At 34.8% G+C, this 20520-nt stretch overlaps 1 protein-coding gene across 1 annotated transcript in view; it reads right to left on the minus strand.

The window, feature by feature from the left end:
• The window catches only part of MTPN (myotrophin), a 66673-nt gene extending 46834 nt beyond the window's left edge, over window positions 1-19839 (minus strand). The window contains exon 1 of the mRNA XM_036905530.2: window positions 19509-19839. Within this exon, the coding sequence (XP_036761425.1) occupies window positions 19509-19580 (72 nt within the window). The 5' untranslated portion in view covers window positions 19581-19839. The remainder of the gene's footprint in view (window positions 1-19508) is intronic.
• Window positions 19840-20520: the final 681 nt, after the last annotated feature.

Below are 20520 nucleotides of genomic sequence, written 5' to 3' on the forward strand. Positions count from 1 at the left end.
ATTAGTCCTCAACCTCCCCCTCCTTCCAGTTCCACCTCACCTGTCTTCATTATGGTCACCTAAGATATTTATTAAAATATTAAATAAGACAAGACTGAAGAATGAGCTCACCAGTGTTCAGGAAACTTCCTTCAGTTTGCTACATAAAGAGATAAGCATAGGATAGGAATGTAGTAACCACAATGTTGCTCATGTGAAACCTGAGCATAAGACTGTATATCAATGATACCTTAAAAAAAAAAAGATAAGCAGTGTATCTCAGTACTACCATTCAGACAGTCTTGAGTCTAGTTCATTACACTCATCCAACTATCCTTTCCCATCATGGAAATCACTGAAACATTCACACTTCAATGTAATGTTGTGACCTCCTTTATCTAACAGTCTAGGAACTGCAAAAAGGGAATTGAAGGGCCACACTGGACCAGGAGATAACCTTAAGGTGGAAATGACACACAAAGGATGGAAAGCATAATGAGAGAAGAGCTTGAGTACCTCATGGCCACGGAGCCACACCAGCCCTGGACCACTACTTCTGATTTCTTTTACAAGAGAGATCAATAAACCCCTCTCTTACTTAGCCATTTATTCCCTTTGGGAAACAGTTGTAGGATAAAAGGTTTCATCTCCCGCACTGCCTCTTTTTAGTTGCAAAACTGTCTTTCATCAAGAGGAAAAAAAGTGATTTCACTATTCTTCTACCCATGAAAGATTAACCACCCTGTGTGGAGACAGGAGTCAGAGAGACCTAAGGCACATTCCCACCTGAAGTTAGAATATTTTATGTCATATATTAGAAGTAGGCAGTAGAGAATATAAAAGATACATATCAGACCAACAAAGCCACAGAAACTAGAATTCTTCTGGTACATAAGCAGGTAAGTGTGGTCAGGAGTAATTGTCACGTCTATCTGTTTGTACAACCTGGATCTGGATAGCTGTCCCCCTCTAAAACATAAGTAGTAGGAAAAAACAAGATGGGGGTGCATGAAAACTAATCCAAGTAAGTATCATACTGAAAACTCAAGAAAATTTAACAAAGCACTTAAAGAGTGACCAAGATGGAATCCAAAAGACACTGTTTCAATGAAAAAGGCATCTTAAGAAGGAAATGAAAACATGCAAACAAACTGAGATTCAAGCTGTTAGGAAAAGGAAGTAAGTTGAGAAAGTGAAATACAGCAGGGGAATTAAAACTGCAAAAGTAAAATTTAAAAAGGTACCAAAATCAGAGGAGTTGGGTAACACTACTCAAATGAACAATTAAAGAACTGAGAACAAGCTTAAATTCTCCCAGAATACTGAGGTGATAAAGAAATAAAAATTATTAAAAATGATTGGTATAATGAGTGTAGAGTTTAAATCTACAAATAATACATAATCAGAATAAAGGGAATCAAAATAGTTATAAAAGTAATCTCTTTTTGAGCTCAGGAATGACCAGAGGCTGCAGACTGTAAAATCTCAATGTATTACAGACAAAATTCAATAGACCCCCATTAACACACCTTTGCAATTTCTTTTTCACAAGGATAAAAAATGCAGCATGAATTATAATTACCAAAATAAGGAAACAACCTAAATGTCCATTAATAGATTAATGGATAAAAAAGATGTGGCACATACTTATATAATGGAAATATTTACTCAGCCATAAAAAAGAATGAAATCTTGCTGTTTGCAACAACATGGGTGGGTGGGCCTACAAGGTATTACACTAAGTGAAATAAGTCAAAGAAAGACAAATAACATATGATTTCACTTGTATTTGTAATCTAGTACAAAGCAAACAAACAAAATTGAAATAGACTCATAAACATAGAAAACAGAGTGGTGGTTACCATGGGGGGTGGGAATGGGTACACAGTGAAGGGAAAAAAATTAGTGAGAATGTTTTATATCTTTATCTAGGCTATGAGTGTTAGAAAAAATAAAATAAAAACACATTAACACTCAATGAAATGAAATTAGCCTTGTGTCTTATTTTTGACCTGTCTACAACCCTGAATTCCAGAGGACAAGAGAGAGAAACTATCTGTAGTAATGATACCTGGAGAAGGCTTCAGGATCAGGTATAATCCTCTAAGGAGAGTTACTGATAGCAATACTAAAGGGAGATGTATCAGGCGTCCTTTAAGTATGTTGGAGGTAGGCAGACAATTGAGAATCTCTGATCTGCAGTTTGGAGAAAATAAATCATGACTCATGTATATGAAAGGCAGTCTTGAATATCAGCAAGACAGAAAATATACCATCAATGCTCCCTTGAGAGTGGGAGAAGGAAGTGAGGAGTATCTTCACAATTCTAGTGCAGTAGTTCTACATTTTAGCCTCAGGATCCCAAAGAGTTTTTTGTTTATATGGGTTATATCCATGGGTATTCATCAAATTAGAGTAGGAAACCTTTTAAATATCAATTTAGAAGAAAATGAAACACTAAAATTTAACATAAATGAGATTTTAAAAATGGAAAACAGCTATATTTTCCCCCCAAAATTGAGAAAGGTAGCAGTGGATTACATTTATTTTCAAGTCTTTTTAATGTTTTAATAGAAGACAGATGAATTATCATATTTGCTTCCACATTAGATTTGTTTTGGCCGAAATATGTGAAGAAAATTTGGCGTCCCACATGTGTGTAGTTGAACAAGTAAATAATTTTGACAGCCTTTTCAGTTCATTATGGATATTCTTGACACTACACTAAAACTCAACAACCGGTAGTCTGTTAAAGATTATTTACAGTGTGGAATCTGAAACCGTATCAAGGAACTTCAGACTCTGTTCATTAAAATTGAGTCTACTTACACTTTGAATGGATCTTTTATTTGTGCATGATTTTCTAATACTGTGCATTCATTGGTCACTTTGAAAGTACTGTTTAGTGAGTTTTGTAGATCTTTTAAATGTTGACAGATTTCTTTATACCATATCCAAACAATCATGTTCTTTGTTAATACCCCCAAACTCATCAGAAAAGTCTTTAAATATTAAGAAACTGTAAAGCTCAAGATGACAGATATAAATGTTTCAAAACTTGGCTTTTCTCTTAAAACTCAAATTTTACCATTGGCAATAAAAATCAGCTGTCTTTCCTAAACAGACAGGCTCACTAAATTCACTTGCAAGAAAATATCTAACAAATGTCCAAGTCTGAATAACCAAATTTATAATCTGTCAGTTGTTTTATCAAATAAATATGCCATAAAATTTCCATTAAAAAAGTGGTATTCCACATTGTTTTTCATGTGAAACCTTCATGAGTGTACATCATACCTTAATTAAAATAAGTAAAAAAAAAAAAGTGGTATCCATAAAAAGAAAAAAGGGCAGCTAGTTCAGGTTGCAACTCCAACAACTAAAGAGACTTTTTCATGAGGTCTGAGAGATCAAAACTATTTTCATAATAATATTAAGGCCATTTGCTCTTTTACGGATGGCACAGAAGCAAAGGTGAGTAAAACTGCGGCACGAATCAAAGCAGTGGCATCATGCTGTGTAACTACCAGTCATTGTGAACTTCACCCTAACACGTGCACAGTTAAAAGGTATCCCAGTTTCACTTCAGAATGCCCTGATGAGCACTAAAAATTCACTTTTATTATATCTTGATTATGGAGTACACCTCTCAGACCTCTTGAAAAGGTTTCTGGGTCCCCCAGAGATCTACAGTACGTTGAGAACTTTGCTCCAGTGAAACAAAAGAGATGAACTCAAAATTGGAATACAAGTATGTGGAGTTTGGTATTAAAGAATTAATGATGAAAAGTAAAGTTAGCCTTTACTTCAGCAAATACACTTAAGGCTAGATACAGATGTCAAAAACAGGTCTTGAGAGAGAAGACAGAATTTAACAAGTACATGCAATCACATACATTTATATAAAACAAAGTAGGTGAGAACATAAAAACCTACTAGATTCTGTTAGACATAGGGTCTTAACTAAATGCTGTACATGGGGGGCTTTAAATAAATGATGGCATATCCTCCATGAAATACTATGTAGAATCACTTAAAATGAAAATGAAAATAGCTTATATTCCCTGAATGCTTACTCTGCGCCAAGCACTGTGACAAGTACCTTTCAGCATTTACTCAAGTATCACAAAAGAGTGTAGGAAGCTAGTGCTACTATTCCCACACAAGGAAGCTGATGCACAGAGAAGGTAACTTGTCAGAGCTCTGTACTGTGCGACTGGGGAGGTGACCATGCTACTGAGTGAATCAAGCAGGTATGATCCCATTTACTTCAAGACTGAGAAGAAAAATAAGCTTATATATAATCATAAAATCTCAGAGGATATATACAACAGATTTATTAATAGTCATCATTAGAGAACAGGATTGAGATACTCTCACATTCTGAATTTCAGTAATACTGTATTTTATTTTTTAAAAAATTAGCCTCCATTACTTTTATAATGAATTAGAGCAAAGATACTTTGTTTTGAAAAACTAAAGTCTACTGCTTAGCAAAATTTAGACTTAAAATTTTGTTCTGATGAAATTTAAGTTCTAGTAGACCTAAAAAAGATGAATACTTTTCAAGTCAGAAGAAAAAGAAGCCAAGAAAATTAATTCCTATGGCTAAAATTAGGGAGAAGTAAATTCAAAGTCTAAAAAGCGGAAAACTTAAATTAATCAGTTATGTCAATAAATGAATAGGTTTAACGATCAAATTTAAAGATGAATGACTCTTGGATTTTAAATAACAAAAAAAAGGAAATAAAAATCTTAGAAGCTGCTATTGAAAGACACACATAAAAATGCAATACAAGAAAATGTGAAAAATACAAAAGAACGGGCAAAAATATATTGGGCACATATATCTAAAGTAGTAATAATAATATGAATATATGAAAGCAGAATTCAAGGCAAGTAAAAGGGAAAAGGACATTCATTTGGCATTTTAAAAACATATACGCTAATCATGAAATCTTCATCTTAAGAATATCAAGAAAACAACTGACAAAAACATTGTAATGATCAGCTGTCATAATAATCCGTCTTTATCTCTGTCAGGTAAAGATATCGTAGGCATGATCAATAATTAGTGAAACTGAAGTAATATACATCAAACTTTGGACTCTATGGAAACTACTTTCTACTTCCAGTGATTAGTAACAAAACTTGATTATAACAGACCAAAGAAAATCTCAATACATTCCAAGGTTCAAAACCTTATAGAACCCGTTCTCTAATCTCAATGGAATAAAATTAAAAAATGAATACCAAAGTTTTAGCACAAACCCAAAACAGAACAAAAAAACCAAGGGAACAAACAACAAAAATAACACAAATACACACACACACACACACACACACAACCAAACCAATACTCAATGTCTATATTAGTAATGAAGGAAAGAGGAACTCAATACTGTAAGTACAGATAACTTTGAAAATAAAGGTAAAAGTATTAAATTATTATATTTAAGAGTATTAATATGGATAGAAACCACAAGTGACTCTGAAAAACTATTATGAACTTTTGTGTGATGGGTAAATCAATATGCAATTACAAGGCTTTTTAAAGCCCACCAATTCCTTTACTTAAGAGTGAAAACATTTATAATTTTGCCTAGGTCTTAGAATAACAACAAAACTTTAATTATACTAATTCTGATAACTTTTCATATTAGCTGAAAAGTAATGATAATTTTTACAAATTTAAAAATCCATAAAAATAATCTGTATAGGAACATCATCCAGTCTGTTGCTTCCAAATAAAATTAACCTTAAAACATCTGAATTCAAATTAAAAGATATATATTTTTTCTAGTTTTGTGTGGTTTTATAAAAATCAGTATTAGTAAGAGTTCATTTAACAGAGTCCTCAATGTTTGAGAAAAAACTCAATAGTTATAATGTAATACATGTATATGTATCCACAAACATATATATATATCTATATACATTCCATTAATATTTTTTTAGAATTATTCCCAAGCCTGACACTGTCTAAAATATATACTTATTTATAAAAATGAGTATTCAGAACAGAAACAAGGAAGTAATTAACAACATACAGCACTTTCAGGACTAACTGCAGAAAATCTCCAAGCTTATTTTTGAACTAAGTCTTAATGTTTTGGGTCAAAGTCTAGGAGCAAACATAGTTCCTGAATTCATCTCTGATTTTAAACAAAACTGGCAAACTAATTAATACCTGGCTTCTGTGGTATTATTGTGTAATAATTTGCTTCCTTCTGAATAACAAACTATGTAAAAAATACTGAGCAACATTCTGTGTCAAAGGTAAAGGAAGTCTTGGAATGGTTTAAGTTAAATTATTATTTAATTATGAACTTTGAAATGACAAACCACTGTCTTACATGATAACTCAAAAGCACCCTGGCATCTTTTTTATTTATCTCTTGTCCTTTGTATTACACCTCAGAAGTAGTTCAAAGCATACAAGAATACAGAACACCCCTAATGCACTGGGTGACAAGAGTTAAATCCTATGGTGATGTTACATTTGTCTTCCCACTGCCCACCCTGATTCAGACCCCTTTTCTGCCACTGTGGTAATGCCAAGATGGAGGCAAACTGGTTCACCTGGGTTCTGTTAACACCCCTTTTCCTGTTCTGACTTTGGACACTCTTCTTTCCCTGCCATTTAGACTCCAAATTTTGCCAGACTTTTGCCGTCACCTGATACTCCTTAATCTGATCTTGATTTTGCCTTCTGGATAGAGACTTATGCAAACTTGTTTGTATATAAACACCTCTTACCCTGGTATACATAGCTCTTGACCTTTTATAAGATGCTGAAGCTTTAAAGAGTTCTTCATTCATTAGTCATCTGGTCAGCCATTCATTCAACAAATATTTATGAGCTCTCACTATGAGCTAGACGTTATTCTAAGTGGCAGTAATACAGACATGAACAAAAACAATCACAGGTCAAGTAACAAGCATGAGCTGGACTATGGTCATTGTTCTAAAAGTTTCTCCTTTGACAACAGGTTTATGTTAAGTCATACAGCCATAAATTGAAACTCCATTCCTTTTCTACTCCCTCAATCTTTTTAAAAATAGTCATGTTCATGTAATGAAACGATAGTAGTTTCTGGAATCTAACAGATCTAGAGACAAATCCTGGCTATGTCATTTACTAGCCTGGATCATCTGGGTGAGTTAGTTCAATTTCTTCAAGTCTCTTTTACCCCACCTGCAAAAATAACTTTCACAGTGTATTTTTTAAACCAAATTTTTATGATAATTTAATGAGAAAATATAGACAAAGCATTCAGCAAATAACCTAACATTAAATGGAAGCCATTTGAGTATTTATTATTAATTACTACGTTTACTTCATAACGCAGGGCAAGTAGGTCTCTGCTTTGCTTTTACCTGTATTCTAGAGGTATTACTTTTCTAATCACTTATATTACTCATCAAAGAGTAAATTTTCTTCTGGTGGGCTGCTATTACTACTTCATGGCAACTATAGCTTCTAGATGTTTAAGGCAAACAGGGGACAACAGAAGAAAAAAATTCATTTAAAGGGACATTAAGTGTTATCTCTAACATCCACAATCCAAACACACAGTAGGTCAGGAAGAGTCTAGTGTACTTGGTATTTCTATTTTTCTACATGCCTCGCTCTTCCTTTCACTAAAATTTTCCCCAGCCTTTTTCAATCCTTGCCTTCCCTACTCTCCTAAATGGTTTTAATATGGGATAAAAACATATTTACAAATATGTGGTATATTTTTAACAGTTCCAGATTTTCTGTCCTCTTAGTGGCAAAAATCTTGTTATAAGCATCTTGAAAGTATGGTTTGGTGGGGATATTTACTAGATTCAGTACTTCTTACTGACCTTCATCACACAACATTAGGTTCATTTGAATAAGTATTCAGATGGCATAGCATTCTTTATAACATTTCTAAATGAAATGGTCATCGAGTCTTGAAGAGAACTTGTTTTAGGCTTTTATTCAGGTGAGAAGTAACAACCCATTTCCTTTGATCTCCGAGATGTACACACTGCTGCAACTAAGTTCTAAAGTGTAAGTACATACGGTACTGTCATAAGAAACCAATGTCCTCAAAAGCTACTTAACAAACAGTAGACTATGTGTGACCATCTGTAGTACAGCATACTGTTAATACTAGACACCTGACAGCAGAATGTAGCAAACTTACTAAATGTAATGAATTCTATATAGCTGAGTCAATGTCCCCAATAATTCAGTTACAGCTAAATACTACGTTTCCCCATTCAGAATTCAGAATTTCTTAACATGCGGTATTTAATATTTTTATAATGACAGATCTTTTTGAGAATCAGATGAATGCTATGGTCTCTCCTTTCCTGCAACTCTCCCTCTGTCCTCTTCTCTCCCCTGCCCCTCAAGGTTAGAAGTCCTTGGTTTAGAATAATATTTCGCCAAAAAGGATAATTTATTATTGCACTGGTGACAAAAGTGGATAAAGCAGTACCTCGTTACAAATTACAACACAGCAATGGATTTAAATGTATAATCAACCACCAAAGCAAACAAAAAGGTGATAATATTTTATTTGGAACTTTACAATACAGAGAAAAACAGATGGCACAATTGAAAAGTAGAGGGTGTGAGAAGTATGAATACGTGCTCTTAGTTTAAATGTTTCCCACAAAGTTTACAGGAAAGGTATGACATACCAAATGTATAGAACTTTCAGTTTTATAAATGTGAACTAATTTCAAAATAATGAATATGAATAATACCATAACAATAATAATTTAATGAGCATGTGTTAAATGAAAATAATATATGATAATGCATCCTCAATTTTGAACATGTTCTGAAGAACAGTTTCTTATTACTAGTTAAAATCCATACTACGCTGATTCTGACCAAAGCGGTCACTTTATAAAATCTAACAGATTTGACAGTTCAGACATGTTCCTAATTGAGGATCATTACTTCCATGTGTAGAAATTTTGACACACTTTAATAGGAGTGATGGCTGAGAATCTGCCCCCAACACACACACAAAATTAATAGTAAGCAGCAAACGAAACATATATACTGCAAAATAAAACAAAGTTTATTATTAACTGTATTATTAACACAGTTACACAAATACACATTTCTTTCTCTGGAATTCTTAACCTAGAACCATTCAAGATTCTTAATATACATTCAAATTCATTCAAATTATAGGTTCATTTTCATTAATTTATTTACCAGTAACACACAGGACTAATGGAATCAAAAGAAATAAGAAGTGAGCTAGAAAAAAAGCTTAAGTGCAAACATAATGCATAACTCTTTATTAGTATTTTTAGCCTATTAGTGTTAAACATGTACCTTTTTCTTACTAACAAAAAAGAGTTTTTAAATGAAGCCAACGGTAAAGTTCCAAATCTTGTGGGATATTCCCTATTTATACACCTACATAGACCTTTTTTAACTTACTGTTTTTTCTTTCAAAATGATTACTTTAGTCGTTTAAACTGATTTTAAAAGTTAACTTACTTATTAAAAATACACTTTATTTTTCTTCTCTGAGAAGTTTAAAAGCAGTTACACTTAAGACTTCTTATATTAAAAATACTGAAATATTAAAATTTTTATTAGTGGTATAAAATTTATATTTTTAACTTAACAAAAAAAATGTATTTACATAAAGACTACCAAAATTAAGAGAATCCACTGAAAACATTGTAGTAATACCTCAATTTGAAAAAAGATTAATATGATCAAAAGTAGCTTTATTTCAAAGAAACTAATTCATGGCTTTACAGTTGGAATTTACTCCTAAAATCTTATGCAGCCTGGGAAATATCTCAGGTCCTGATCTAGTGGCTTACATTCCTAAAGGCTGTATCTGTGAATAAATCCATGATAGGAAGTGAGAGGGAGAAAGGAAGGAAAGGAGGGGGCAAGAGAGGACAGAGAAGGGAAAGAGAAGTGCAATCTCTAAAATTTCAGGCGTGATCTCTGTAGAAATCTGTTGAGTGAGAAGAAGCGTATCTGTTTTTTTAAGGTTGTTAATTCTGTTACCATCATATATGAATGACAACTAGAACATATTATTCCCTATCTTTTATTCCTAACAGAACTGTTTGCTTCACTGATTTCCATTAGTATCACAGAAAATAATCTAAACATAGGATGATTTTACCCCTTGAAATGAGTAATTTTGCCCATAAACTTAGACTAAAAGAAAAAAAACTCAGTTAATTATTTTAGCTAGGATGTGTCTTGCTTCTCATTTATTTTTGCTTATTTGTGTTTTTATTTATTATTTCTGAATAGAAATTCCAATCTTGAGTCTTCTCAGTTCTGAAAACTTGTATTTCTGTTTCTCAGTTCAAACTTGTATGTTTGAACTGAGTTCAATCTCAGTGTTTTATCTACTATAATACTTAATCTTCAATTTTTTCCATCTATGTATTTCATTTGTAGTTCTGAAGAATTCCAATACAAATGATGGCAAAACCATACTCTTTTGGAATGTATCAGATCGAACCCTGTTCCATCACTTATTAGCTGTAGAATTTCAGACTAGTTAGTTAATTTCCATTTCCCTAACTATAAAGTGGAGATAAAGCCTACAGGGTAGATGTGAGCATTAACTTATATGCATATCTGCATGTATATTAACTTATTATGTGGGATCATACCTAGCATGGAGTAAATACTCAAGAGAAGGCATTCTGTTTTCATTATCTTCTGTTTTGAATTTGATGTTCTGTAATATTGATTCTCCTGTATATTGCAACCAAAGATGACTTTTTCTTGGCTTTGAAAGCAGGTTATTCTTTTTAAACAGGTGTGTTCTTTTAATGCATTTATACAGTTGCTTTCTAAGTTTTATTCTTATGTCATGCATTAAATAAGGAAATAATTTATTCACAACCCATACAACTATCTTGTTTGTCCTCTATATACCCTTTTAATCGAACCTACTAAAGAAAACACATCCTCAGAAGAATTATTCATTATCGTATTCCCATGCCTATTGAATACAGTGGCTGGTGCTATAGGTGCTCAAATGATATTTGCTGAATGAATTATGAATGAACCAGTGAAAACCATGCTCACTATATCTAGCCTTCCTCTTTCACTTCTGGAGTTGGAAATCAAGCCAGGTTATAGGAGTGGCACTAGGGCTGGACAGAGAATTCTAGAACACTTTTGGTTTAGGATTATCTTTGATAGCCAACAAGATTTTGGAGAATTTCCTTTCAGTTTGAGGATCTAAATTAAATTAGTTCCTGTTTGCATGTTTTTAATAAATGATTCCTAATTTTCAGAATAATTCTGGGCCTCTTGCCCAAGGTTCAAATTTACTGTAGAGACTTTATGCTTTTTCTTTTAGAGAACTTCATTCAACCTCTCTCTCTTCCTCTTTTCTACCTGTGACTTTACATGCTTGCTTTTCTTACCATTCAATACCAAGTAGTGGTGTGCCTGTTGTGGATTCTCCTGCCCAGGTGGTTCTTAGGACAGATTTCAAAAAGTTTAAATTTGGCTTACTTTTCCTCTTATGTAAAAAGTCAGACATGTAGGAACCCAGATGTTGTATTGCTGCCACTGTACCCTTTACTGGGCTTAAGTCGTTTTATCAGCTCCACATAAAATCACCCAATTAGCCATGCTTAGTTTACGGTCCCACTTCCTAAGTATGAGCAGGAGAAATTAATTTATTTTCCTTGAGGCTCAATTTATATTTGCATAAGTGTATATAATGTGTGCATATTAATTATTGTATGGGCCTCTGGAACTTTAAAGTAGCAAGACTCTGCCCCTTTATTTTCTTAGGTCACCTTTTGTTTTCTTTCACTGCTTTCAGTAATCACAGCTCCTCTCCACCCTTGTAATGTTTGTGGATTAAAAAATATATATATATCAAGCTTCCCAGCTTATCAGAGCTATTTATATAGTAAAGATACAGTTGCAAAAATACTGTTTTCAGTCAGATTTCTCACTACAAGAGGGCCTTTGATATAGTATCATAAAATAACTCTTAATTATCAATTCAGCTGTGATTTGATTACCTAAACACAACTTCATTGTTTCAAATACTTTGATACATAATATTCCCACACTGCACCATATCCTCCTATCCTAAGATACTTCATAAAGAATTAAAAGCTAAAGCATTATGTTCTTCGGATCACATGATACCAGCATTCCAGGAAAAAAAGGCTAAGTGTTTATGAAGACATACGAGTTAAATATGAGGTAGGATAAAAAAATGCTCACATTTTTCGAGATGATAGAAAAAAAGAAAAAGTCTTAAAGGAACCCTACTGCAAAGATTCTAAAGAGAGTATTAGACAAAAAGTGGCTGTATCCCAAACTTAAACATTTTATGAAGCTACAATCATTAGAAGTTTAGTATGGATATAAAAAGAGCAAGAAATCCAAACACATATAGGAATTCTGTTTATGATAAAGATACTAGTTCAGTCAGTAGTTAAAGAAGAATTATGCAAGAAATGGTATGGAAACTGTTAAAAAATACCAAGTATATAAACTGTAGTCCTATTTCGTGGCTTACTTCAAAATAAGTAACAGGAGGACGAAATGCCTAAAATGCAAAAAAAAATGAAAAAAACAGTACTTCTAGAAGAAAGACCAAATTTATTTATAATCTTACAAAGAAATAGGTCTCTGTAAATAGGACACAAAATCCAAGTCACAAAAGGGAGAAAATGTGATATATTTAACCATGTAAAAGGTAAAAACTGTTATAGACCAATAAGAAAAGAGATGAAGTAAAAGAGACAAACTGGGAAAAATATTTGCAAAATGTGGCAAAAAAAACTAATTTCCTTAATTTATAAAGGGCTCCTACGAAACAATACAAAACAGAGCAACTACACAGTAGAAAAATGAACAAAAGATAAAAACAAATTTGGAGAGAATACAAATGCAAACTAATGTTTGATTTCTACATTAATGAAATGCAAATTGAAACCTATCATTTTTCACCTACTCAAATGGCAAAAAGTAAAAAGTGTGATGATGCCCAGTGCTATACTGTGAAGGAATGATCAACCGATGTATGCCTAGGTTGGTGAAAAGTTGTTGATATATATACAAAGGTAATCATGACAACACTGTTTAATTACAAAAATATGCTGGAAAAAAATGTTTATCACTGACCACTAGTTAACTAAATTAAGGTATATATACTGTAAAATGGAATACTACATATCATTTAAAAAAAGGGGGGATGAATTTCAAGATGTAACCTGAAATATATTTTAAGAAATTTTTAAAAAGCAAAGTGCACAAGTGTGTATAGAATTTCTTTTAAGTGGGGAAATGGGTAAATGAATTTCCAATGTTCATCTGAAATTAATTGTATGACCCTGTTAAGCACAGCTCACTTCCTTCACAGGGAATGTGGAGGGGAGCCAGAGCTGTTGCATTTTCTATCTGTACATGAATTAATTTCACTTTTCTAAAAGGAATTACCTAGATGGTACAATTATGGACCAATTTTTGTCTTTTTAAAATACTTTTCTGTCTTAAAAATACCTAAAATTTGTATTTTAAGGAAAGAAACCACCTTGATAGGGGGAATGGACAATAGGGCACTTTTTCACTTTTTTCTATTCATGACAGCCTTTTCTTCTAAATAATATATTATTTTTTATAAATTACATTATTATGTCATTTAAATCAGCTTTAATTCATTACATTTAATCATGACAGCCTTTTCTTCTAAATAATATATTATTTTTTATAAATTACATTATTATGTCATTTAAATCAGCTTTAATTCATTACATTTAATTGCCTGCCCTATTGTAAGGATGTTTAAACCCTCAAAGCTTATGGACATGTGAGTGAACACTTGCCTTCCAATATAAAAAAGATCTGCCTTTATTTTATATTAAAAAAAAAAGAGACCCTTCAAGACTAATAAGAAAGTATCTATACTAAACTTTATCTATTGAGGGCACCTATATCTTATACAAGCTGATATATTCTTTTTCAGACTGGGTCACCAGGCCTGCTATAGAAAGGGGTATACAGTGACAAATTTTTATGATAAGAAACTGGTAATTTTAAAAAGGAAGAGAGAAATAAAGAAATGTCATAAACCTACTAACAGCAAGATGGACTGAATCAAGACCTTCTTTAAACTACCTATTTTATTAGGAAAATAAAAAGTGATCCCAGGAAGTCCTGCAATTTCTGAAGACTTGAGTTGATACTTTTCTCAGGTTCAAGAGATCCTATCCTCTCACATGGTTGCTTTTCAAACTTATCAAGAGGGTCAAAGGCAGATGCAATTAGAATAGGACTGGAGAGGGAAAGGAAACCACAGAGAAAGGGAAGTTAGAGACCCAATGTATAGTATTTCACAGCAAGTGAAATAGAAGCACATGTAAACAAGAGTATATATATCAGGCCTGCAGGAGACTGTCAGGGACTACTTATCATGACTCACAAGCATTCATCTCTAAGAGAGTTGGAACCTCAAAATCTGCCACAAAACTCACCTCTAAGTGGTTTCAGTGGATAATTACCACTCTGCTGGATTATCTTTAACATTTACATATGTAGTAATATAGTACCCCTGTTACTGAGAAACGAAGGTCAATGGTACGATGAGGTATAACAGTAAGGAGCTTTGGAGTCTGAGTTTAAATCTCAGTTTTTCACTACTCAGTGTTATGGCCTTGGGCAAATTGTTTTTGTCTCAGTCTGTCTCTTCATCTCTAATATCTCTAAAATTGGATCAACAGTATTAAGTATGCTCATGGTTTGATGTAGTAAGTAAATGAAATCACACCTGTACATGGAATCAAAATGCTCAAATGTAAATATTTTAAGAACATACTTACTGAAAAAAAGGCTTATTTGTTCAATTTAAACCATTCTGAACAGAACTTTCAATACTTTAACCTTTGTTTCTCCTTAAGGCAAACAGACAATTTAACTTTTTCTTTATTATACAGATCATAATCACACATACAAATTGTAAGATCATGTGACTATAAGTATAAAAAAGTTACAAGCTTTCAAATTGTCTTTATAGACACACCTTGAGCAAAGACAGCCCCAGATGAGATTTAAGGTTTATAGATGTCTCCATGCTAATTATTTCCAAAGTTGAAAAAAATTTTAAATTGTAACTGTTTTTCTATGTCTTTATTCACAGGCAGAGATAACTTGTTGTGCCTGCCTCTAGCAAGCCCTTTTCTCATTTTCCTAATGTTCTGATAGTAAGCTACTGTAAGCTAAGAAACCAGATAACCATTTCAAGGCAGACTGATATGGTGAAAAGAATATGGGCTGTAGATTTGGTCAGCTCTGGGTTTAAATCCAGTTGTGCTACTTACTTTGTAACCTTGTTAAATTGTCTAACTTCTCTAAGCTTCAATTTCCTCATCCTTACAGCGGGAGCACTATTACCCATATTGAAACGCTGTGGTAAGAAGCAAACAAAAACTTAGGTAAAATCTTGCAGGGTGTTTTCCAGTAGCTAGCAATATATGGTAATTACTATTATATAAGGATGCTGAAACTGTAGCTAAGTTAAGAATAAAAAGGATTTCTTACTTGGAACATATGTTTTTAATGTGTAAAATTCCTTGGCACTATACTGGAGATACAAAAATGGAAAAGAATAGTTTCTACCCTCCAGAGGCAAGGAGCCTAATTAAAGACAGACATGCAAATAAAATCACAGCAATGTGATAAGTGAAACAGTAAAAGCAGCAGCACTCCATTTGAAGTCAAAATGTTTTTTGGAAGAAATGATATTTATGCTAAGAGGATAAATAGGAACTCACCATGTTGGGGGTTAGGGGCTGAGGTGAGCAGACCAGGTCCAGGAGGATGAAAGGGCCCATGCGAAGATAGATAAGAAACAGCATGGCAGGCTCTGGAGCAGAGCGCTGGCAGAGAAGTGTTTAGAAAGGCAGGCATAGTCCAGGTCATACGGGCTAGCAGGCCAAACCCAAACCAAAAGAAGTTGCCTTTTTAAAAACAATTAAAGGGGAAATCACAGAATTTTTAAGGGCAGTGAAGGAGATTAGTTGAAAAAGTAACATGCTCAGATTCATATTACAGAGAGATCCCCTCAGTTAAGCAGAGCAAGTTGACCAGGAAAGAGGGGAATACTATAGTCAAAGGAAATAGAGTTCAGGCAGGAGAGCAGCAGCAACTAATGGATAGTAGCAGTAAGAATGTAGAGAAAGGACTGAATGAGAGTCTAAGAAGCCAGTCTCCTTAAGAGTCAGAAATGCGGGGAAATAACCCAGTTTCTAATTTGGGCAAATGGGTGGGTCAAAATGTTATTAGTCAAAAATGGTGACAACAGAAATAGAGGCAGTTGGAGAAGAAAATGTGGACTGAATTTGGAATTGATCTGAATAGAGCTATCCATTAGGTCAGGAAAGGCCTGATTAATTCCAATGGGAGAAATTTACATAAAGGCAGAAATGGAGGATGAAAGCAGAAATGTCACCAGAGGAAGCATATACATTGGAAATGCAGCTACATGTATCTACTACTGCTACTCACAAATATCTTAATTTCAGGCCTTCACTTGTTTTCTAATTGGACAAACTGAATTTTATCTAAGTAAAATATTACTCATAATTTGCATACTACTTTAAAAGTCTGAAAGCTTTTAATATAAGTCTGCTAATATAGATACTTGAGTTTCCTGAGCACATCCTATTTCTTTACCATCATGCCAAGCCTAGCAAAGTGCTTGGAACCTAAAAGGTGCCCAATAAAAATGGGTGAATTAACTAAATATGGTCTTTAGTTCAGTCAAGAAGCCAACTGTTTCAGATACTGTTTTAATGTTAAAGATGAACCTTCAAAATATAGAGTAATCTGAATTTTTCTTTTTGTGCTGCTTTTTTAAAATTTAGAAACATACAACTTTCAGTGGTTTGGGAACTGTGAACTGATTTTTCAGTTCAACACTGCATCCAAAACTAACAATTTATGCCTATCCAAGCATCAGGTTTCTGTATAGAAGTTGGAAGCAGGTAGAAAAGTGTGCCTACTGATATTTTTAAAATACTAACTTAAGAAAGAGAAGATACTAAAATGTTTCACCTACAGGCCCATTCTTACATATTAATAATGTGGAAGATCTTCACAGGAGAACTGAGGAGAGTAATTTAAAGACTCTCACCCCTTAGAACGAAAACTAGATTAAGTCCAAATGTTTATGTACTTTCTTTGTATACACTCAGATAAATGCACACTCAGAAAATAACAAGTGTTAATAAACTGGTGGATCAAAAATGGTGAGTCAACGAACAAGCAGGGAAGACGGATGCTAAGAAGAAACTATAGATTTGGGAGTGTGAATAGGAATAATAAGGAAGCTCAATCAGTAAAAACGAGTGCTAGTTTTATTTTGTTTCTGTTATTTTTCATCATTAACAAAGCAAAAGATATTTTAAGAGACTCAAGTTACTTAATAAAAATTAAGAAAGGAAAAAGCTCAATAGTCTGTTCACAGGATTACATTATAGTCAAACTTTTTTGGAAAAACCAGTTAATACTTCCTTTTACTTTTCTGTGAATGTCCTCTCTCTCACGCACATCCTTTTTGTTAACAAGATTAAGAGTAGAGTAGTAATAGAGAAGAATCAAAATCAAACTGAATATAATCAACTAGTTTTAAAACTAACTGAAAATAAATTAATCCATTGTTATTAGTACATTTTTTTTAACATCAATTTTGTGTGTGTGTGATTGAGAACTCTGTGTATAATTTATCTGCCTGGATGTGGACTTCGAGAATGTCCTACTAGAAATCTTGGTATTACATGCTTTCACAATTTTATACCGTGAGAGACTGCAATGGAGCATTTAAAGAATCTAAGTTTTGGAGTCAGTTTTGTTCTGGCTTCACCATCTGTTATTTCTGTAGTTTTTAATTTTTTCTGCAGTACTCTTGGCAATCTTATCTGTAAAATGGGACTAATAAAAGGACTTACTTCACAAGACTCATAAGGTTGATATAAAACATATTGGGAAGACACTGAATAGATTGTTATTTTTGTAGCTGTGAGCTCAGTATTTACTAACTTTCCGTATTTCGAGTATATCAAATAACCTAGTTTCCGTTCTATTCCAACAGAAAAACAAGAGCCCACTCACTTCCAGGGTACTGCAGTGTCCTACAACTGGAAAGTATACTATAAATTGAAGTGTTCCAAGTAATTTCTTCCCTTTAATCTTACAGTGAAGCATCCCTTAAGTCAGATTTCAGAATGCTACCAGCTGAGAAGGTAGTGTACAGTGTCTGAAAATCCACTAAAAATAAGAACTAAGCAGATAATCTACGTGCAAAAAGTTGAAAATTGTAATGGTATTAAACAGGGTAAAAACTATCAGCAGCTTGCCTTGCACAATACAAATTTAAAGAAACTCTGCTTCTGCTTACTTGCTTCCTAACAGATCTCTGAAGCAAAAACACAGCACCATACCAGTGGTCATAGCCTTTAAAGAACTAAAATCTAGATCTGGTTCTCACACTTCCTAGAAGGTGAGCAAGATGCCCTCCATGGTTATGACATAAAGTTATGCTCTTCAGAAGCAAGACGTCCTGCATGGTTATGTCATCAAGTTACACTTTGGAATATTTCTTTTTAGATTATCATCATATTAAAATCACATGAAAGTTCTCTCATAATTTTAAAAGGCAGTATCAGGGTCCAAAAGCAGGCTAGTGGAGTTTTAAGTTTACCATTCTATCACAATGTGGGCTCATTTTTATATTTCAGGCTTAGGTTTGAAATTAGCTTTCTTCATCATGATTTTCCCCAAACAGACTGTAACTAAACTGCATTTGTTGTTGTTTATCACATATATAATAAGCATTTCAGATGGAATCAAGGAGGAAAATGTAGTAACTAAAGTTAACACACTCGTTTGAAAACCACTCAGTATCTTAAGCACTCCCGGATGCTGACAACTGTACCGCTTGAAGCAAATATGTTATTTGTTGTGGGGAGAGGAAAAAGGCCACACTCAAAGTTAAGACTTCACAGCGAAGTGATACCAAGTTTCAGAATTTTAACTATTGCTACTTTCGGCACTCCTTTTCACGGTCAGTGAATAGATTTACAGCAGGCCCAAAGTTAAAAGAAAACGTTCCTCTGATTTCAATCACTTAGACTAATCCATTCAGTAATAGGTCCAAGACGGAGAATTATCTCATTCAAATAAAGATTTAAGTAATTTTGGCGTAGAAGAGGGCCAAACTCAAATGCTTTGTGCTCACGAGTGACTCTAAAAGAGCCGGTTACCACCCCTTCCCTCCCCCAAGGGATCAGGAAGGCAGAGCCTGACTGTCACCACCCAGCAGTTACCCGACACAGAAGGCCACCGCGGTGTCCAGCCCCCTCCTCAGTCCTGACGCTCCGACTCCCCGCTCTCCTGGAGCCCCCTCCATCCACGATGTTTCTCTCCCCCCACCCCCTCCGCTCAGCTCCTATCAGTTTCCTCAGCCTCAGCTCCATCCCACCTCCGTGCTCTCGCCTACTCCACCGTCGCCACTTACCTTGGCCACGTAGTCTTTCACCTCATCCAAGTCTCCGTTTTTCAGGGCCCACATGAACTCCTTGTCGCACATCACTGCAGCGGACGGGCCGGCTGGCCGGGAAGACGAGGCGGCGGCAGCTGCAAGCGGATACCGCGGGGCGAGAGCGAGACAGGGCCGCACGGAGCCGGAGAAAGAGGAGCAGACGGGGTAGGCTGCCAGGCGGGCGAGGCAGTTGGCCGCGGCGACCGTTGGGGCGGGAGAAAGAAAGTTCTTTTGCGGCCGCCGGGCCCAGCAGAGCAGGTTCCGCCTGGCCGAGGAGCAGCAGGATAGCTTACACTTCCGGTTCACTCCCAACTAGGACCCTCCCCCAACTTCCTCTTCCTCTTCCCCTGGGCGGAGCGCCGCGGCCGGGGCCCCGCCCCGAATGGCCAGCGGCCGTGAGCCCAGTGTGCGCAGGCGCAGTGGCTAGGCTGCCTGGCGAAAGGGTAGCGGGTGGAGTAGGCTCGAGGGGGCAGCGGGAGAAACGTGTCGGAGGTTGGCATGGGCCCAGTGTAAGTGGAGGCGAGTTGACTTAGAGATGAGATCACGTTTCCGCACACCACCAGTGAAAAAGCCTTTTGTTTTTTTTTAAAACACCCTTGTACGGCATCTTGCTCACCTTCTACAAGTGTCCAATAGGAATGTTTGAATTCTTTCCCTTCTCTTTTCTTCCTTCCTCCTCTTCCTCTACTATCAAGCATGTTTTGGCCTCCCTACTGCGTGCCAGACTGCTAGGCTCTGAGGATATAGTAAAAAAGATGGGAAAAAAAATAGTTTCTGGCTTCAGGGAATTCTTTAATAGTTAACAAAATCAATGCGAATTTAGTGTGTCAATACCGTGTGTAATACTCTGTGGAGGGAAAAACTAGCGTGTGGTGGGGGAAAATTTTACTTCCCTCCCTAACCAGCAAATGGTGTCCAGAATTAGGAATTCAGTTGCCATAGGGCATAGCAAATCTAACTGGTACAGTTTGTGTTTTAAAATTTTGTG

This window comes from Manis pentadactyla, chromosome 7, assembly GCF_030020395.1.
Source record: "Manis pentadactyla isolate mManPen7 chromosome 7, mManPen7.hap1, whole genome shotgun sequence".
Lineage (NCBI taxonomy): Eukaryota > Metazoa > Chordata > Mammalia > Pholidota > Manidae > Manis > Manis pentadactyla.